The 21,682-nt window shown below is 26.8% G+C and overlaps 1 protein-coding gene across 4 annotated transcripts in view; it reads right to left on the reverse strand.

The window, feature by feature from the left end:
• LOC117177778 (metaxin-1) overlaps window positions 1–21,682 on the reverse strand; it is a 42,839-nt gene that overhangs the window by 17,203 nt on the left and 3,954 nt on the right. For all 4 annotated transcript variants that reach the window (XR_004467760.1, XM_033368691.1, XM_033368692.1 and 1 more), the window contains exons 2-3: window positions 19,008–19,258; window positions 4,422–4,587 (exon numbers count right to left, since the gene is read on the reverse strand). Coding sequence is in view for 3 of the 4 variants with exons in the window: in XM_033368691.1 (XP_033224582.1) it covers window positions 4,422–4,587; window positions 19,008–19,258 (417 nt within the window). In the remaining variant the exon portion in view is untranslated. The remainder of the gene's footprint in view (window positions 1–4,421; window positions 4,588–19,007; window positions 19,259–21,682) is intronic.

Consider the following 21,682-nt stretch of genomic DNA (forward strand, 5'->3'; position numbering starts at 1 on the left):
AAAATAGATTCATTTTTTAAATAAAAATAAAAGTTATTAAAAAATAGTTGAATTTTTATCCAAATTTATTAAAATTTTTAACAAAAGGCACATTTTCTACGATATAGTAGAATTGTTAAATAAAGAGTTGAATTTTCAACAAACAAGAGAGACTTTTTAACAAAATTGTTGAATTTTCAACCAAATAGTTGCATTTTATTCAAGAAAGATGAACTTTCGACTAAAACAGATAATTTTTTAAATCAAAAAGACAAATTTTCAACAACAAATTTTAATTTTGATCCAAAAAATATTTCAGTTGACTTGTCAACACTAACATATAAATTTTAAACAATTTTCAAAGAAATAGTTGGATTTTTACACAACAGTTGAATTTTTAACCGAAAAGAATGACTTTTTGAAAGAATTGTTGAATTTTTAACCAAAAAGTTGAATTTTGAAAAATATTTTATGAAATAGTTGAATTTTAACTGAATAGTTGAATTTTCAACCGAATAGGATGACTTTTTTAAAACAATTGTTGAATTTTTAACCAGACAGTTTCATTTTCATCTAAGATATTTTATACTAAAATAGATTAATTTTTCAAATAATAAGACAAATGAAAAAAAAGTTGAATTTTTATCCAAATTTATTTCAATTTTTAACACAAAGCACATTTTCTACGATATAGTAGAATTTTTAAATAAAGAGTTGAATTTTCAACAAACAAGGGAGACTTTTTAACAAAATTGTTGAATTTTCAACCAAAATATTTGCATTTTATCCAAGAATTATGAAATTTCGACTAAAACAGATAAATTTCTTAATTAAAAAGACAAATTTTCAACAAAAAAAGTTTCGTTTTGATTCAAAAAATATTTCTGTTGATTTGCAACAGTAACAATTAAATTTTGAAAAATGTTTTATGAAATAGTTGAATGCATTTTCTACTAAAATAGATAAATTTTTTTATATAAAAATACCATTTTTTTAAAATGCTTTAATTTCCATCCAGGATAGATTTTAAATTGAGTTCTCAACATCCAAGTATGACTTTTAAATAAGAAGTACATTTTCTACGAAGATACTTCAATTTTCAACAAAAAATGATGAATTATTAACAAAATTGTTGAATTTTCAATCAAACAGTTGCATTTTTATCTAAGAAAGATGCATTTTCTACAGAAATAGATGAATTTTTGAAATAAAAATGCAATTTTTCAAAGAAATAGTTGAATTTTTATCAAAAAAGATTTTAATTTGACTTTGCAATATCAAAGTATGAGTTTTGAATAAGAAGTTAACTTTCTGCGAAGATACTTAAATTTTCAACAAAACAGTTTATTTCCAAACAAAAAGTACGACTTTTCAACGAAATTGTGGAATTTTTAAACGAACAGTTGCATTTTTATTCAAGAAAGGTGCAATTTCTACTAAAACAGATGAATTTTTAAATCAAAAAGACAAAGTTTCGAGAGAAAAAATAGTTGAATTTTCATCCAGAAAAGATTTTAAATTGAATTTTCAAAATCCAAGTATGAGTTTTGAATAAGAAGTAAATTTTCTACGAAGATACTTAAATTTTCAACTAAAAATGATGACTTTTTAAAAGAGTTGTTGAATTTTTAACCAAAAAGTTGCATTTTTATCCCAGATATTTTACACTGAAATAGATTAATTTTTGAAATAATAAGACAAATTAAAAAAAATAGTTGAATTTTCATCCAGACAAAGATTCAGTTGACTTTTCAACACAAAAACGTAAATTTTTAACAAAAAGTATATTTTCTACGATATAGTTAAATTTTTTAATAAAAAAAAATTAAAAAAAAGAGGATGACTTTTTAACAAAATTGTTGAATTTTCAACCAAACAGTTGCACTTTATTTAAGAAAGATGACATTTCTACTAAAAAAAAAAACATATTTTCAACAGCAAAAGTTTAATTTCTATCTAAAAAATATTTCAGTTCACTTGTCAACACTGACATATGAATTTTGAAAAATGTTTTATGAAATAGTTGAATTTTCAACCGAAAAGGATGACTTTTTGAAACAATTCTTGAAATTTAAACCAAAAAGTTGCATTATTATCTAAGAAACATGTATACATGTATACATAAAAAGTAAATTTTTTTACAAAAAGCACATTTTCTACGATATAGTAAAATTTTTAGATAAAAAGTTGAATTTTCAATAACAAAGTGTGCGTTTTTAACAAAATTGTTGAATTTTAAACCAAATAGTTGCATCTTATTCAAGAGAGATGAAATTTCGACTAAAACAGATAAATTTTTTAATCAAAAAGACAAATTTTCAACATCAAAAGTTTAATTCTGATCCAAAAAATATATCAGTTGACTTGTCAAGACTAACATATAAATTTTAAACAATTTTCAAAGAAATAGTTGGATTTTTGCTGAACAGTTGAATTTTCAAAAACAAAGTATAAATTTTCAACAGATTTGTTGAATTTTAAACCAGGCAGTTGCATTTTTATCTATAAAAGATGCATTTTCTAATAAAATAGATTAATTTTCTAAATAATAAGACAAATTAAAAAGAAGAGTTGGAGTTTCATCCAGAGAAGATTTCAGTTGACTTTTCAACACAAAAATGTAACTTTTTAACAAAAAGTATATTCTCTACGAAATAGTTAATTTTTTAAATGTAGATTTGAATTTTCAAGAAAAAAGGATGACTTTTTAACAAAATTGTTGAATTTTCTACAAAACAGTTGCACTTTATCTAAGAAAGATGAAATTTCTACTAAAACAGAGAAATTTCTAAATCAAGAAGACAAATTTTCAGCAACGAAATTTTAATTTTTATCTAAAAAATATTTAAGTTGACTTGTCAATACTAACATATGAATTTTAAAAAATGTTCGACGAAATAGTTGAATTTTTACTGAACAGTTGAATTTTCAACAGAAAAGGATGACTTTTTTAGAAAATTATTGAATTGTTAACCAAACAGTTGGATTTTGATCTAAGAAAGATGCAATTTTTACTAAAATAGATGAATTGTTTAAATAAATTTTTATTGTTTAAACAATTTTTTCGAAAATAAATGTTTGAAATTTCTGTTTTTCTGCAGTTATTGTAGTAATTTGTGATTGTAAACAGCAAAATTTTTTCTCTAAACCATTATTGTATTGTTTAATAAATTTACTAAATATTAACGTAACATTTTGTTGGAAATTGTGATTCCAAAATCTGATTTTTTTCTCAATTCAATTAAGTATATCGCTTATTGTAAAATATTTCAACGTCAAACAAAGGCTTTAAATAACTAATATTTGTTTATAAAATGTTTTATATTGGCCATGAAAAGTTTATTTTTCAAGTAAGACTTCATTCTACAAAAATTACATTCAATTTTGTCGTTCTGAAATTATTTTTATAATTATTTCCTTTAAATCAACGTTGTAGACACACTCGTTTGTCCTCTGAAAATTCAAAGTAAGTTTTGTTTTTGTTTATGTTGATCCCACAGATTAGCTGTTAGTATTCTCAAAGGAATAAAAAAATTTTGTATTTTTTTAATGTCACTGGAAATTAAAACAAAAAATTTTGCTCTCAGCAATGACAAATTACCACAACAATTGCAAAAAAAAAACAGAAATTTCCAAAATTCAAACAAAATATTAAATATTTGAAACAAAGATCATTATTCCTAAAAATGTCCAATTGCCCAATCAAACATAAAAAATCTACCTTTCAATGAGCAAGTGCAACAAAATTTATTAAACAAAAATAAATTGTTTAAACAATTGTTAATCAGTTGACAAATACATAAAAACATTCCGCTTCACAAACGAAAATAATTTATGCCAAAAAAGGGAAAAATAGCATTTATGTGTCAATTTTGGGAAAAAATGTCAATTTCAGTTTTTTGGGGCATTTTTGGGGCTCCAACAAGGGGGGCTGGGGGCATCAAAATTGAAAGTAATTTAATGAAAATGATTGATTAGAGACTCCTCAACAAATTCTTAATATCTCTCACAAGCTAAGTTTAAATCCATAAACCTGAATTCTATTTTTCCGATAACCAAAATTTCCCCATGTTAATCTTGTGGGATTTTCAGGGGCTTTGTTTTTCTACAAAAAAGTTTAATATAAAAAAAAAACAGTTGCATTTATTATTAATATTAATATTTTTAACCCAGAATCCTTTATAATCAGACTAAAACAATTTCAAATTAAAATTGAAAAATTACAAATTTATTCTTCTCAACAGTTATTAAAAGTTATAGAAATTCCCTGACTTTTGTAAGATTTTTTTCATTTTCAAGTCCCTGACTTTTCACTAAACAATAAAATTCCCTGACAATTAATGTAAGTTATTGTTTAATATACTTGAGCAGTTACGTAATTTAAGTAGGGTCCCTAAACTATTTAATTGTTCTTAAATTTCCAATCTGGAAACATAACTTACGCTATTTTCTACATTGCTAATTTCATCTTCGGTGGGATATAAAGCCTCCATCATAGCCTTGGCTTGTTTTTCATATTTTGAAGGATAATAATAATTCAGAATAAATGGCAATGCTTTTGCATACCACGGCCTAATAACCTGTCTAAAATTTCTTTCGTCGACCCACCTTGAAATTAAATACATTTTTTTATTGAATTATTTGACGAGTTCAGACTTCACATACTAAAATAATCTCAAAACAGGAGAAAGAGGGTGATTATTTCTGGAAATAAGCAAATATTACAGGGTGCCTACTCAAATCCTGGAAAAAAATTCCATGACAATTCCAGCTTTTTTTTTTTAGTTTCTAGGAATGCAATTAATATCGCAAGATATTTTTAAATATTTTAGCACGATAAATTAATTCAATAATTAAAAAATACTAAAAATATAACTATTTCTTGAATTTTATTTTATCTACTTAAATTAAAAATGCAGTGCATATTTCAGTAAAATAATATGAGCACTATATTATATTCAATTTAAACCGCTTCAAATTCCTAAGTTTTCAAATAGAAATTTGGATTTTCAAAGGACAGATGAATTTTTAACCAAATAGTTCAATTTTCAATAAAGAAGATTAATTTTCTATCAAAAAATACGATTTAAAAAAAAAAACATTAATTCACAATGAAGAAATTGAATTTTTGACAGAAAAAGATCAATTTTTAAAGAAATAGATCAATTTTGAACTAAAAATATCAGTTTTTAATCAAATATAAAAATAGTTAAGTTTTCAGTAAAAAAAAATATTTTTCTACCAAAAAAAAAACAGATTTATTTTTTAAACAAATTAAATTTAACTTTTAACAAATTAATTTTATTTTCAACAAAAAATATGAATTTTCAACTAAAATGATGAATATTCAAATGCAATAACTTTAATTTTCAAGCAAAAAAAAAATGAATATTTAAACACGAAGATTAATTTTCTACCAAAAAAGACGATTTTTTAACAAAATATATTACTTTGTAACAAAAAAGTTAAATTTTCAAATAAAAATAACAATTTCCAAACAAATAATTAAATTTTTAACCAAACTAATGAATTTACAAATAAAATGAAGAATAGATGGATTTTCAACGAAAAGATATATTTTTGAGAACAGAGCTCAATTTTGAACAAAGTAGTCTTATTTTCAACCAAATAGTTGAATTTTAAACTAAAAAATATCAAGTTTTAATAAAAAATGGGATAGAAGATTCATTTTTACCGAAGAAGCCGAATTTTATAGAAAATACATGAATTTCAAATAAAAAAGATAAATTGTCGAAGAACAATGGAATCATTAAATTTCCAACAAAAAGATTAATTTTCGACCCAGAAGATTAATTTCAACCAAAAGGTCCAAATTTTCAATTAAAAAATCTAATTTTTCAACCAAATATTTAATATTTATATTTTCAGTACAAAAAATTAATTTCCAAAAATCCAAAGAAGAAATTTTGAACAAAATAGTTAAAGTTGCAACTGGAATAGTTAGATTTTTTTTAGTAACAAAATAATTTTCAGCAAACGAAAGAACGAATTTTCAATAAAATAACTCATTCTTCAACCAAGGAGATGAATTTTCAATAAAATTGATAAATATTTAACTAAAGAAAATTAACTTTTAACAAAAGAGTAACCAAATAATAAAATCTTCTTTCAAAAAAAATTAATTCGGGAGAGAAAATGTATTAGTTCATATTTTATCCTAAAAAGTTATATATTTTTAATAAAGAAAACAATCGAATTCAACCCAAAAGAAAGAATTGGTAACAAAATAAATAGATTTTTAACCAGACACTTGAATTTTCAGTATAAAAAATTGATCTTAAACAAAAATAACAAACAAATTTGTAACAAAATAGTTTAATACAGTAATATAAAAGTACGGTTACAAATGAAGAATCATTGTTATTCAATTTAATAATGCCATTAAAAAAAATTAAGCACGCTCTCGAAAAAATTCCCTGACGGAAAAAATATTCCTTTAATCTTCAGGTATATAAAAATTCCCTGACAATTTCATATTGAACTGAATAGGAAACGCTTTCAATTTCTAAGAATTGAAATTGAAATACATTGTATTTTCAACAAAATAGTTGAATTTTCAGCCAAAAAAGAGTATTTTGCTTCTAAAAAATTTATTTTCAACCAAGAAATGAATTTTTAAATTGAGAGTTGAATTATAAAAAAAAAACAAACAATTTTTAACGAAATTGTTGAAAATTCTAGCAGAATAAATAAATTAGTTTCTACCGATCAGTCGCACTTTCAAATAAAAATAATTAATTTTTAACCAAGAATATTAATTTTCTACCAAAAAGACTAATTTTAAACAAAATACGTACACGAATTTACAACAAAATAGTTCAATTTTTCAAACAAGGAACATTAATTTAGTGCAAAAATAGATTAATTCACAAGAAAATAATCGAATTTTAAAGCTAAAAAGTTAAATGTTTTAGAAAACCGTTGACTTTAAAACCCCCCCAAAAAAAAAATCATTTTCGACCACGAATTTTCAACCAAATAGTTTATTTTTTACTCAAAAAGATCATATTTCGATTTAAAATATCGATTTCGAACAAAAACTGGAACAGTTAAATGTGTAGTTGAAAAACACTTATTAAAAAAAAAAAAAAAACGATTTATCCACCAATTGAATTCAAATAAAAAAAATAATTTTTAAAAAAGTAGTTGAATGCTCAACGAAACAGATGAATTTTGAACAAACAAGGTTAATTTTCCAACCAACTAGACAAATTTTTAACAAAATAATTAAGTTTTTAAGATAAAAATTCGAATGTTTTAGAAAATAGATGAATTATAAACCAGAGGAGAAGATTTTTGATGAAGAATGTTAATTTTCAATCACAAAAGGTTAATTTTCAACAAAATAGTAGAATTGTCAACCATAATTGAAGATCAAACGAACTTACAAGTGAAGTTTGATCATAATTATCAGAGTTCCTTGTTCGAAGAGATTAACTATTTGTAGTACGGTCCTCCGACACTAGATAACGCCACTTTTCAGAGTATCTCGCAACTAAAAATGAAAGCTATACCCCTTGTCGTGCAGGTTCGGTAAGCCATTAAAGTTCAGAGTCAAAGGAACTTTGAGTGTAAAATGGGTGGGATATTACTTATTATCTAATTAGCAACAAAGGGAGGGACGTTAATCTCTTCGAACAAGGAACTCGGATAATTATGATCGAACTTCACTTGTAAGTTCGTTTGATCTTTAATTATTCATCGTTCCTTGTTCTTCAGAGATTAACTATTTGCAGATGTTTAGAATAAAAATCACTGATATGATCAAATGATATATTTAGAAACTTCATTTATAATTAGATCATTAGTGCAAGTAACTTACAAATGATTGCAACCTCATCAATCAATACACTTTCAGCAAAGGTTGTTTCTACATTAGTTATTTGTCGATTATAAAATTTCGCAAAAACATTAGATTCGCGCGTCCAACTCGCCGCCTGTTTTATAACATTTATACTCAGACCTTTTTGAGAAGCTTTGGAAGTAGAAGCCTGTCTCGTAGAGTGGCTTGTAAAATGCTCATCTATTTTACAAATTTTTAATACCGATTTTAGCCATTTGCTGATGGTCTGCGATATTGACTCCTTGTGGGGTTTTTTTACGGTCAAAAATAATGCCTGTTTATCCTTACTCATTTTTTTCGTGTAATCAATATAGTGAATGATAGTTTTTGCAATGCAAACATGAAGTCTAGCAGGAAAAAACGGTAAAAAAGCATAAGGTTGGTTCGCTCCTGGTCTCGAAGTCTTAACTAAACCGAAAATTCTTAATTGTACACCCTCCGAGGATATTTGTATCCCTTCTAGTTTTAACAACGATAAAGATTGTACTCTAAATCATGTATCCAGTGTCAGCAACACTGACAATTTAAATGTTAGCCTTTCTAGCGTTGTATTTTTTTCTAGCGATTATAATGGAAACCAGGCTTCTAGCTCTTTTAAAACAACGTTTACATCCCAAGTATTGCTGTATTTTGGTTTCGATGGCCTTAGCCGAAAAACCCCTTTAAAGTAACGATTCATTTCTTTATTGTTAGAGAGCTCGTTATTAAACAATGAAGAAATTGATGCTCTCATGTTATTTAATGTACAATGCTGTGCCCCGCCATTAAACTGATTCGTCAAAAATTTCAACACAAAGTTTACGTTCCCATTAAAAACATCTTGATTATTAGAAGTACAGAAGGAACACCACTTTTTCAAAGCCGAGGTATATTGCTTATATGTGTTCTCAGATAAAGAATTTAATATAATCTCAATCGAAGATTCATCTAATTCTCCTCTTCTGTAGGTTTCCCCGATAAGATTCCTGCAATTAAAGTGAGCTGATCGCACAGTTTATGTTCTCGGGTTCTGCAAGGAGATATTAATAACGATTAAGAAGGTTCGAAAATTAACGGATTTCCTCTCAACATCTCTTGAAAACTAGGATATCATGGTTGACTGGTCCAGTATGGCACAACTATGATACCTCAAGCCTTATCCTCTCGGATTTTCTTAAAATGTTTGTTATCAAGGAAAATGGGGGAAATGCATACCAAAGAAAATTTGACCAATTTACGGTGAAAGCATTAACAGCATATGCTTCTGGATCCCTTTCCCATGAACAAAATACTTTACATTTCCTATTTACCGTAGTTGCAAAAAGATGAATGTCAGGATTGCCAAATTCTCTTACAATGCGTTTAAAAACGTAATCGGCAATTTCCCATTCCGCGTCGACGTTTGAAATTCTAGATCACTGATCAGCTGGATTTTCTTTTGAAGCTACGTATTCTGCAAAAATCCAAATGTTGCGTTCTATGCACCATTCCCATATGGATCTGGCAATGCCATTTAAATGTGTGAACTTAATTCCCCCCATCTTATTAATGTATGAAATTGCTAAACTGTTATCAGTCCTTATTGGGATTTGGAAATTCCGATTATCTTTAGCGAAACACTTTAGAGCAAAAAAGCTGCTAGTAATTCTAAAAAATTCATATGACGCGATCTTTCATGGGCATTCCAAGCCCCATAGGTACTCTGATCATCGCAAACAGCTCCCTATCCAATGCTCGAGGCGTCCGAGAAAATCACTTTGTCAAATTTGAATTTACGAATGTTATTAAAAGCCGTTAAAATTGCCTGGTCCTACCAAAACAGATCCTTTAAGGCCAAATCAGTGAATTTTATTATTTTCTTTGCATTACATAATTTTATTGATCCTTGCAACCATTTTATCCTCTCTAGTTCTTTACAATAAAGCCAACCCGATTTAACTGCAGGACAAGCTGCAACCAAAGTTCCTATTAAGCTTAACAGTTCACCAAACACGCAAAACTTTTGAGTTAAAACCTTGTTTACAGTATTTTTTATGTACTCTTTCTTTTTATCTGAAAGGTAAATCAACATATTCTCTGAGTCCAAAAAGAAACCTAGATATTTACAATTTTGTTTTGGCTCAAGTTCTGATTTTTTAAAATTTACTATGAATCCAAGATTAATCAATGTGTTTTTTACGAATTCAGTTTTAGCACTACATTCTGTCTTTGATCGGCCAAAAATAAGAAAATCATCTAAATAGCTCGTTATACGAATCTCTTTCTCCCTAAAAAACGTTAATACCGCTTTCATTATTTTACTGTAAAGATAAGGCATCTGCTCAAACCAAAAGGTAGAGCCGTGAACTGAATCTTGAAGTGTTGTGTACTAGGGGTGTTAGTTGAAATTTGTCGGTTTTTTCAATAAATAAAACACTTAATCTTCAAGGGAATCTCAAAAAATTTTTATTCAAAGTATTGACCATTGGACTCTACACATTTTTCCCATCTTTCAGGCAAATCATGGATACCATTCCCAAAAAACTTTTTCTCTTTCGAGGCAAACTATTCGACAAGCCATTTTTCGACTTCTTCAAAATTGCCGAAGCGCTGCTCTGCGACTGAGTGTCCCATCGATGCGAAAAGGTGAGAGTCGGACGGGGCGAGGTCTGGAGAGTACGGTGGGTGCGATAATACTTCCCAATTCAATGCTTTTAATGTGTTCTTCACCACTTTAGCGGTATGAGACGGTGCGTTGTCATATTGTAGGATAACTTTGCCATGTCTTCGGGCCCATTTCGGCCGTTTTTCGATCAACGCATGATTCAAATGGATAATTTGTTGTCGGCAGCGATCCGTATTCACCGTCTCACCAGGTTTTAATAACTCAAAGTACAACACACCACACTGGTCCCACCAAACACAGATCATTCTCTTACGGTCAAAGCGATTTGGCCTTGGATTGGATGGGCCGACCTCACCAGGTGAAAGCCATGATTTTTTCCGCTTCGGGTTCTGGAAATAAATCCATTTTTCGTCCCCCGTGACAGTTCGATGCAGAAAAGATTTCCTTTCGAACCGTTGAAGCAGCATTTCACAAATGATTTATCGATTTTCCATTTGTCTATCGTTCAGTTGGCGTGGTACCTATTTTCCACACTTTTGGATTTTTCCCATGGCTTCTAAGCGTTGGCAAATTGCTCCTCGGATCACATTTAGTGTTTGTGCCAATTGTTGCGATTGGGTTGGGTCTTCATCCAATAACGCCTGCAATTCCTCGTCTTCGAACTTTTTCGCTGCACCAGAATGTTCATTGTCTGTTAAATCGAAATCTCCACTTTTAAATTGACGAAACCATGTCTCACATGTTCTAATGACTGGAGCATGTTCACCATAAGTTTCTACCAGCAATCGATGAGCTTCAACTGCTTTTTTCTTTTAATAAAATAAGAAAAGCAACGAATGCCGCAAATGCGATATTTTTGGAACCAAACTCGACATATTCACTGAGGTAAACAACTATGATGCTATTATTTTGGCGGAATGGAATTGTGTATTTTTGAAGGTTATTGTCCATAGAAAAATATGACATAGATGCCAAATCATAGAAATGTATACATATCTCTAGCGACATCTATGAGTAAAACCGGCAAACTTCAACTAACACCCCTGGTAAGTACAAACCTATTAAAATCTTTTAAGTTTAATATAAATCTGTAACTACCATCTGGCTTTGTTGCTAAAAAATATGGCGATATGAACTGATCTTCCAAACTTTCAGCTAATTCGACTGCCCCATTTTTTGTAACTTATTAACAGACTTTACTGAATGAATCAGTTCGCTTTTCGAGAAATAACATAAAGTAGGAATTTTTTACTGAAAAACCTTCTCTTTCAAAGGTATTTTATGCCTCTGAATTGAATTTAAAATCAAACTATCGTTAGTTATCGCGCGCCACTTCGTTAGAAATAATTAGTCTTTCTGCTAAATTTACCTCAGTTATTGTTTCTTCTCCTGCATGGGTTGTAATTGGATATATTCCTTCGGCTTCGGAAAATCTCATAAGCCTCATAGATTGGGGTTTCTTGAGGCGCAATATTTTCCTCCGCGGTTCATCCGGTACACCTTTCGCTTTCCCGATGAACCTCTCCAGTTTGACGAGCCTCTCCAATTTAAGGAAGTATTGGGTTAACCTCTGTTTGATGGAGGCTTTAAATCCTTTCCTATTCTTTCAACTACTTTTACACTATTGACCAACTCTTTTACATAATTTCGAAATAAAAATTCTGTAAGTTCAACTTTATCCAAAGCGGCTTTGACGTTTTTTATCCAATGCAGGAGTAATGGATACTTTTCTATTTATTATCGAAGAATGAAAAAGATCTGCATTTATATTGACCGCATCAGATAAGTGTTGAAGGTGTACATCTCTGTCGATAGGTTCTATTTTGTCATTTAAAATCATACTCAATTCTGTTGCTGTTAAAGACAAACTGGAACCAATCATGTTTTGATAATTGAAAAAATATCTACGCCCTTTGATAGCATCCTCTCTTAAATTGGTTTGGATTTCAGCGTTTAGCTTTGGTGCGTCCATGTTACAATCTTTGTACTTTCTTGGAACTAATTTTATAATCTGAGAATTTTCCTCCCTAGAGATGCCTTCTTTGAGCCAAACTTTTATTCTATCAGCAACGTCCTCTATGAAATCTGCTTCTCAATGTTATCTTTATCGGGATAGTTTCCCAGAAAAACGGCTGACACATCATATTCTGAAGCCTCGTCACTCGATGAATTAGTTTATTTTTTATCGTCTCCATCTCGGTTTCCATATTCCCCTTATTATTAGCTGATTCGTCTGAGGAATCTAATGGAAACGAGACGGAATTATACTATAATATTTATTCATTTAAATGAGTATATTAAGAAAAATTATTTGTCTCAATTCTATTTTTTGCTTTCTATCAACTTTCCCCATTTGTTTTGAAGATCAAATTCTCAGCTCATGTCTACGCTTAAACGATAGCTCGGCTGGGTTTCTTGTTTAATCAGAACTTCAAAACAATGATGCAGATGTTTACCAAATTACACATGGTATTCGAATTTATTTGCTCGGCACATGTCTCCGCTTTAACGTGAGCTCGGCCGGCTGCAGAACAACAAGTAATGTGATATGCCATAAAACCGCTTTTCGTGCATCAATTTTACTCATAGTTCGCTAGAGTCTAGACCATGTCTTCACTTCAATGAAGCTCGGTCTGCCGTAGGAAAAAAATAATGCTATATTGTCATTCGTTCACAGCAGTAATTATAATTACCTGAATGTCCTGAAACGTCAGCATCTGTAGCTTTCTGTTGTTCGCTTTACATTTTTATTATCTTTGTGTGCAATATTTCCATTTGTTCTTGAAGCTCTTCATTAGGCTTTTTGTGCTTGTGCGAATTTTTTTCACTCATTTTAAACTTTTGAACTTTATCAGCCACTATGAACACTTGGGCCCGTTATCACAATGCGCCGTCATCGGCGCCAAAATACGTAATGGCTCACCCGGTGAGCCTGCACGACAAGGGATCAGTGTCCCCAATCTTGGGAACTTTTTAAACTGCGCTTGCGTCGCGCCGACCAGGCACCGACAAACCGATTGGTCACTGTTTGCGCGCTGTGCTTGAATTATATAAATATTCAGATTTAATATTTATGATTAATAATGATTGAAAAACACAACAAAAGTAATTTCTTAATCCTAAATTAGAATTTTCGAGTAAACGATCAAAAAATAATGTAAAAAAACATCATTAATTCCGATGTTAGGAAAAAAAACTTTTTATCTTTAATTTAGCATTTTAAGTGTTTAAAAATGTTAATGAAAAGGTAATAAGAAGTTTTAGTTTTAAGAAAAAAATATTATTTTTAATAGTATAAATATGATTTAATTATTTGTATACAATATTATACATTTTATAATATTTATACAATAATTAATTGGTCACAGTACACATAGAAAAAAATTTGTTTAAATTTCTAGAATCTAGACAACAAAATAAAAATGTTATTTATATATTTAGCGAATATTGTGTCACTTTCTTGTAATCCAGGTCTTCTTCAAGTTATTAAAAAATGTATGATATAACATTTATCAGTGCAGTATATAATTGTTCTTAATTCATTTTTGGTAATTTTAGTAATTTTATTTCAAGTAACATTGTCGGAAATAAACAAAATTTTAATTTTAAGATCCGACAGAGACGAGATTAATCATTGGGAATGATTTATTTATCTGAACTCAGAATTCATAACCTCTTTTCATTATAATTGAATTATTTATTATAAATATTAAGTCTGAATATTTATATAATTCAAACTCAGCGCGCAAACAGTGACCAATCGGTTTGTCAGTGCCTGGTCGGCGCGACGCAAGCGCAGTTTAAAAAAATCCCAAGATTGGGGATACTGCAAAGGATATACAGGTTTCATTTTTAGTTGCGAGATACTCTGAAAAGTGGCGTCATCTGGTGTCGGAGGACCGTACTACAAATAGTTAATCACGGAAGAACAAGAAACGATGGATAACGATGAATTTTTAACAAATAAGAGTAAAATTTTCATCGAATTCTCAAGCAAAAAAAAAATGATTTTTTATCACAATAATTCAAATTTCAGCCTAAGAGAAAAATTTTCAACTACAATAATTAATCTATTAAAAAAAGGGAAATTTTAGAGAAAAGAATTCAATATTCAATAAAAAAATTGATTTTCCAACCCAAAAGGGTGATTTTTAACCAAAATAATTAATTTTCTACCGAAAAAGATGAATTTTTAACTAATATGATAAATCTTCAAGTAAAAAAATTAACTTGTAACAAAGAAATGAAATTCTTAACGAAAAATATAATAGTTGATATTTCAACTAAAAAAATATTTTTATCCAAGAGAATTGAATTTTCAAAAACTAAAAAGTAAACTAAAAAGTTGAATTTTTTAGAACAATGTTGACTTTGAAACCAGAAAAGATTAATTATAGCCAAAAAATTCATTTTCAACCAAATATTGTAATTTTCAACTAGAACAGATAAATTTTTAATTTAAATAATCGATTTTTAACCAAGAACGGAACTGTTAAATTTCCAAGTAACAAAATTAACTCTCAACCAATCAATAACCAATTTTTCACAAAACAGTTCAATTTTCTACCAAGAAAGATTAATTTTCTACCAAAAGAGATGAATTTTCATAAAAAGTGTTGAATTTGCAAGCTAAACAGTCGAATTTTATACAAAACCGTTGAGTTTAAAATTCAAAATGATAAATTTTAAACCGAAAAGTTCATTTTCAATCAAGAAAGATGAATTTTCAAATAATAAATAGTTGAGTTGTGATCAAAAAATTAATTTTTAACGAAATAGTTGAAACTTGAACAAAATGGATTATTTTCAACCAAACAGATACACTTTTCACTAAAAAGAAATTAAAAAAGATCAAATTTCAATTTGAAAAATCGAGTTCAACCAAAATTTGAAAAGTTACATTTTCAGTTTAAAAAAAATTAATTCTCAACTAAAATATAAAAAAAAATTTACAACATAGATACATTTTGAACCAAAAACATGAATTTTCAAACAATATAAAATTCATTTTTAACAAAGTAATTCAAGCCTGAACTATATCCAAAGAAGACAATTGTTGAACAAACCAGTTGAATTTTTCAGCAAAAAAGTTTACTTTTTAACAAAGTAGTTGCATTTTCAAGTTTTCAACCAAATAATAGAATCAATTAATTAAATTTAATTAATTAACTGATATACTTGGCGAATTCAAGGAAGAAAAAAAATGCATCAGCCAAATTGTCTAATAATCAAGCAAAAAAAAAGAATTTTCTACGAAACTAGGAATATTTTAATTGAAAATTACGGATTTTCATGATAAAAGATCATTTTCAACCAACGATAAATTTTGAACCAAATATTCAGAAGAATTTTTAATTTAACAAAGATGACTTCTGAACCAAAAATATATCAATTTTCTAAAAAAAATTATCTATAAAACAGTTCAATTATCTAACAAAAAGATGTTATTTTAACAAAATAGTTGAATTTCAAGAAAATAATTTAATGTTTAACCGAATCATGGAATTTTCCTTAAAATATACTCTCGAACAAAACAGTTGAATTTTCAACAAAATAAATTAATTTTCAACCAAACATTTGTATTTTTAACAACACAAAACATGAATTCTGAACCAAAAAAACTAATATTACACTTTTAAATTAAAAAGAATAATTAATTTTTCAACAAAAACAGTTGGATTTTCTTATTGGATTCTATTAAATCAGTTCTAATTTTAGCTAAAAAAATAAGAAAAAGGGGAAGTTTCTTGAAAATAGAGAAGAAAAGAATATTTCTCAAAAAAGGGGGAAGAGAGGGGAATAGGGTAGAGTGTGAAGTCTGCGATTTCATAAACATTCCTCGTGAAAAAAATGATTTATATTTTAAATATATGTCACTTTTAAAATCTGAATTCAGTTAAAAGTAGTTTTAACTAGTTAAAATGTTCAACTTTCAACCAATTAAATTAATTAACAAAGAAAAAAAATATATTCTACCAAAAAAGACGATTTTTCAAAAAAATATATGAATATTAAACCACATGGTTGAATTTTTAACTAAAAATGGGATCGTTTTTTTCAGTATATAAATTATTTTCAACAAAAAAACGATGTTTCAACAAAATATTTAAATGTTTAACCAAAGCAACGAATTTTTAATCAATTTTCTACCAAAAAGACAAATTTTTCATTTTTTTTTAATTTCCTTGAACAAAATATAATTATTTAACAAAATAATTAAATTTTTAACCAATAATGATATAGTTGAAAAAATAGCTTTCAAACTAAATTTTCTTTTAACAAAATCTGTATATTTTTCACAATTTTCAGACAAGGAGAATATTATACTAAAATAATATTCTGTCAAAAAAGACGAATTTTCAACAAAATATATTCATTTTCAACAAATAATGGAATAGCATAATTTTCAGTAAAAAAATTTGAATCCAAAAAAGGACTTTCAATAAAATGGTTCTATTTTTTAAGAAAAAAATTAATTTTCAACTTAAAAGGATAAATTTTCTACCAAAAAGACGAATTTTTCATTTTTGTTCAAAATTTCCTTGAAAAAAATATAATTATTTAACAAAATAATTAAATTTTTAACCAAAAATGATATAGTTATAAAAATAGCTTTCAAACCAAATTTTCTTTTAACAAAACCTGTATATTTGCAACTATTTTCAAACAAGGAGAATAATATTCTACCAAAAGATGAATGGCCAACAAAATATATTAATTTTCAACAAATTATGGAATAGCTTAATTTTCAGTAAAAAAATTTGAATCCGAAAAAGGAGTTTCAATAAAATGGTTCTATTTCTTAAGGAAAAACTTAATTTTCAACTGGAAAGGATGAATTTTCTACCAAAAAGAGGAAATTTTCATTTTTGTTTAAATTTCCTTGAAAAAATATAATTATTTAACAAAATAATTAAATTTTAACAAAAAAATTATATATTTAAAAAATAGCTTTCAAACCAAATTTTCTTTTAACAAAATCCGTATATTTACAACTATTTTCAATCAACGAGAATAATATTCTACAAAAAAAGACGAATTTTCAACAAATAATGGAATATCTTAATTATCAGTAAAAAAATTTGAAATCGAAAAAGGAGTTTCAATAAAATGGTTCTATTTTTTAAGAAAAAAAATAATTTTCAACTTAAAAGGATGAATTTTCTACAAAAAAGACGAATTTGTCTTTTTTTCCAAATTTCCTTGAAATAATATAATTATTTAACAAAATAATTAAATTTTTAACCAAAAATGATATAGTTAAAAATATAGCTCTCAAACAAAATTTTTTAAAAACAAAATCTGTATATTTTCAACAATTATCAAACAAGGAAAATGATATTCTACCAAAAAAAAAAACAACGAATTTTGAACAAAATACATTCATTTTTAACAAAAATTGGAATAGCTTAATTTTCAGGAAAAAAATTTGAAACCGAAAAAGGAGTTTCAATAAAATGGTTCTATTTTTAACGAAAAAAATGAATTTTCAACTTGAAAAGATGAATTTTTAAAAAAAGGAAGTTAAATATTATTCAGTTGAAAAAAATTATTTTGGACAAAATCGCTATTTTTTCAACCTTTTGAACCACAACAAAGAGATCAAACAAAATAGTTAAATTGTCAACAAAATTCATTTTCAACCGAAAAGATGAATAATAAAATAATAAGAATAATTTTCTACCAAAAAGACGAATTTTCAAAAAAGAAATTTAATGAAAATTTTAGCATATACACTTAAATTTTCAGTTAAAAAATTAATTTTTAACATTAAAAAATTTTTTTTCATAAAAATAGTTCAATTTTGAACCAAAGAAATGATTTTTTAACCAAAATAGATGTATTTTCAAACAAACAAAAAATAGAATTTTAAACAAAATCGATCATTTTTCAAGCAAAAAAATTTAATTTCCAGAGAAAGAAATGATTTTTCAACACAAAGACGAATTTTGAATCATAAAGATTAATTTTCCAGGAAAAGAGACGAATTTTAAATAAAATACAATCATTTTCAACTAAACTGTTCATTTCTCAACTAAAATAGATAAATTGTTTTTAAAAAATATAATATTTAAATTTTCATTTAATTATCAACAAAAACAAAATTAATTTTCAACAGAAAAAATTATCCAAACAAGAAGAACATTTTTCTACCAAAAATATTAGTTTTTAACTAAAAAATAACACAACATTTTTTACTGTAGATTTTAGCATATTTTTAAGTTTCCGGATTAAGAAATTAATTTTTGAATGAAAAATAAAAACAAATTTTCAAACAAGAAGAAGTATTTTCTACCAAAAAAAGTGAATTTTCAACTGAAAAAGATAAATTTGCAAACGGAAAGAGTTTTGAAAAATGATCGTTAAACCGTAACATATATATATATTAAATATAATCATGACGATTTTGTAATGATAAATTTAATAAATTTCTCACAAAAGTTCAAAATATTTAGAGAAATAGCCTTTACGTTATTTACGTTCTTAATCTTCAATTTCATTCAATATTTTTTCAAAAAATTAATACAGATCACCTCAAATTTTGAAATAAAAAATAAATTTAAAGTGAGTTTTAAATACCATATAAATTGGAGAGCAGGGAAAATTTTTTCCTTGAGCATACTTTCATAAGCATTTATTTCCGCACATTGTTTTGGATCCAATGCAAAATCTAGGCAGTGATTATTTTTACGAAAAAACTGAAAAATATCACTAATTGTGTGCTCTGTGCCATTTTGATGTCTGAGAACCGGCAACTGACCATTTGGACTTCGAAATGGATTATTTGTCGGATTTATCCTCAGTGGAATTTTACAGAATTTTGCGTAGGCCTACAAAAATATGATTAGAATTACATCCTAAAATAATTAGTAATAAAAATTCTATTTGTAAAGCATTCAACTAATATTATGACACAAATTTTGAGGAAATTAACCAATTTTTGGTCAAAGTTGCACCACATATGATGAAATTTTACAAATAATTTGTCATTTTTCTTGGATTCTTCCCTACTACTTAATACTGTATTTACAATAAATAGTATCTATAATCAGGGTGTCTACCCAACGTAGAATTTTTTATTCCCAGTTTTTCTCCAATTTCAATTCGATTGAAAAAGATTTTTAGGCATTTTTAAACAGTTTGAAAAATTTAATAGATTTTTGATTTGAAACAGGGAATTTTGTAAAATAATTATAATTCTGAATTTAAACAGGAATTTTATTATTCGGAAATTTCATTACCCGGGAATTTCAGTATTCGGGCATATTTCAAATTTTATTCTTCGAAAATATTTCCAGGATTCTGTATTATCATCAGAGAATAACAGAAATTCTTTGCAGACAAAATTTTATTTTAGAAGTATTCGGGAATTTTAATATTCAGGAATATTCCAAATTTTATTATTCAGGAGTTTTATTATTTGGGAATTTTATTGTTTGGAAGTTTAAAAATTCGATAATATTATGAAATGTTCTAGAATTTTATTATTCGGGAATTTTTATTATTAGGAAATTTGATTATTCGGAAATTTTCAAATTCGATAATATCATGAATTATTCGGTAATTTTATAATACTAGAATTTTATTATTCGGGAATCTTCCAATTCGGGAATTATACTATTCGTAAATTTTATTATTCGGAAATGTCATTATCCGGAAAATGTTATTGTTCAGTAATTTTTCAATTCGGCGATTTTATAATTCAGGAATTTTATCAATTTCCGAATTTTAGTATTCGAGAATTTAGCAATTGGGAATTTTTATTATTCATGAATTTTATTATAAGGGAATTTTATTATTAGGGAATTTTCAAATTCGGCAGTATTGTGAAATGTTCGTGAATTTTCGAATTCAGAAATTTTATTATTCGGGAATTTTTCAATTTAAGAATTTTATTACTATTTGAAAATTGTCTAATTCGGAAATTTTATTATTCAGAAGTTTTCTAATGCAAGAATTTTTTATTCTGGAATCTTAGGAAATTTTATTAATCGAGAATTTAATAATTCGGGAGCTTTGTTATACGGGAATTTTATCGTTAGGAAATTTCATTATTCGGGAATTTCTAAAATGTTCAAATTCGGGAATTTTATTATACGGGAATATTATTATATGCGAATTTTCCAAATCAGAAATTGTATTATTCAAAAATTTTCAATTCTGGAATTTTCTGATTAGGGAATACTATAAAATGTTCAGCAATTTTCATAATTTTATTATTCAGGAAAGTTATAATCCTGGAAATTTTGCCATTCGCCAATTTTATTATTCGGAAATTTTCCAACTCGGGAATTTTCTAATTCGGTAGTATTATGAAATGTTCATGAATTTTCTAATTCTGCAATTTTATTATTCGGGAATTTTAATACATTTTCAGAAAATGTCTAATTCAGGAATGTTATTATTCAGGAATTTTATTATTTGGAAATTTACCAATTCACGAATTTTATTATTCGAGAATCTAGCAATTCGCGAATTTTAATTTTAAAAAATTTTGAAATTCTGGAATTTTATCATTGGGAAGTTTTCAGATTCGATAATACTATAAAATAATCGAGAATTTTTCTAATTTTATTATTCGGAAATGTTATACTTTTGAAATTTACCAATTCTGGAATTTTATTATCCGCGAATTTAATTGTTCAGAAATTCTCCAATTCGCGATTTTTATTATTAATTTATAATAATAATAAATTTATTAATAATAAATTTATTATTATTAGGAATTCTTTTAATTCGGTAATATTATGGAATGTTCGGAAATTTTATAATTCTGCAATTTTATTATCCGGGAATTATACAATTCGAGAAATTTATTAGTCAGGAAATTTCCAAATCAAGAATTTTATGATTTGCGAATTAATCAATTCAGAAATTTTATTATTCAGGAATTTCATTATTCAGTAATTTTCCAATTCGGGAATTTTGAAATTCGGTAATATTATATAATTTTCGTAAATTTTATAATTTTGCAATTTTATTATTCGGGAATTTTACATTTTGAGAAATTTATTTTTTGGGAATTAACCAATTCGGGAATTCTCTAATTCAGCATTTTTTTGTTCAGGCATTTTAATACATATTCAGAAAATTTATAATTCGGGAACGTTAATCGAGAATTTAATCATTCGGGAGCTTTGTTATTCTGGAATTTTATCATTCGGAAATTTTATTATGAGGGAATTTTATTATTCATGAATTTTATTATAGGGGAATTTTATTATTAGGGAATTTTCAAATTAGGTAGTATTATA

The sequence above is a fragment of the Belonocnema kinseyi genome, chromosome 8, assembly GCF_010883055.1.
Source record: "Belonocnema kinseyi isolate 2016_QV_RU_SX_M_011 chromosome 8, B_treatae_v1, whole genome shotgun sequence".
Lineage (NCBI taxonomy): Eukaryota > Metazoa > Arthropoda > Insecta > Hymenoptera > Cynipidae > Belonocnema > Belonocnema kinseyi.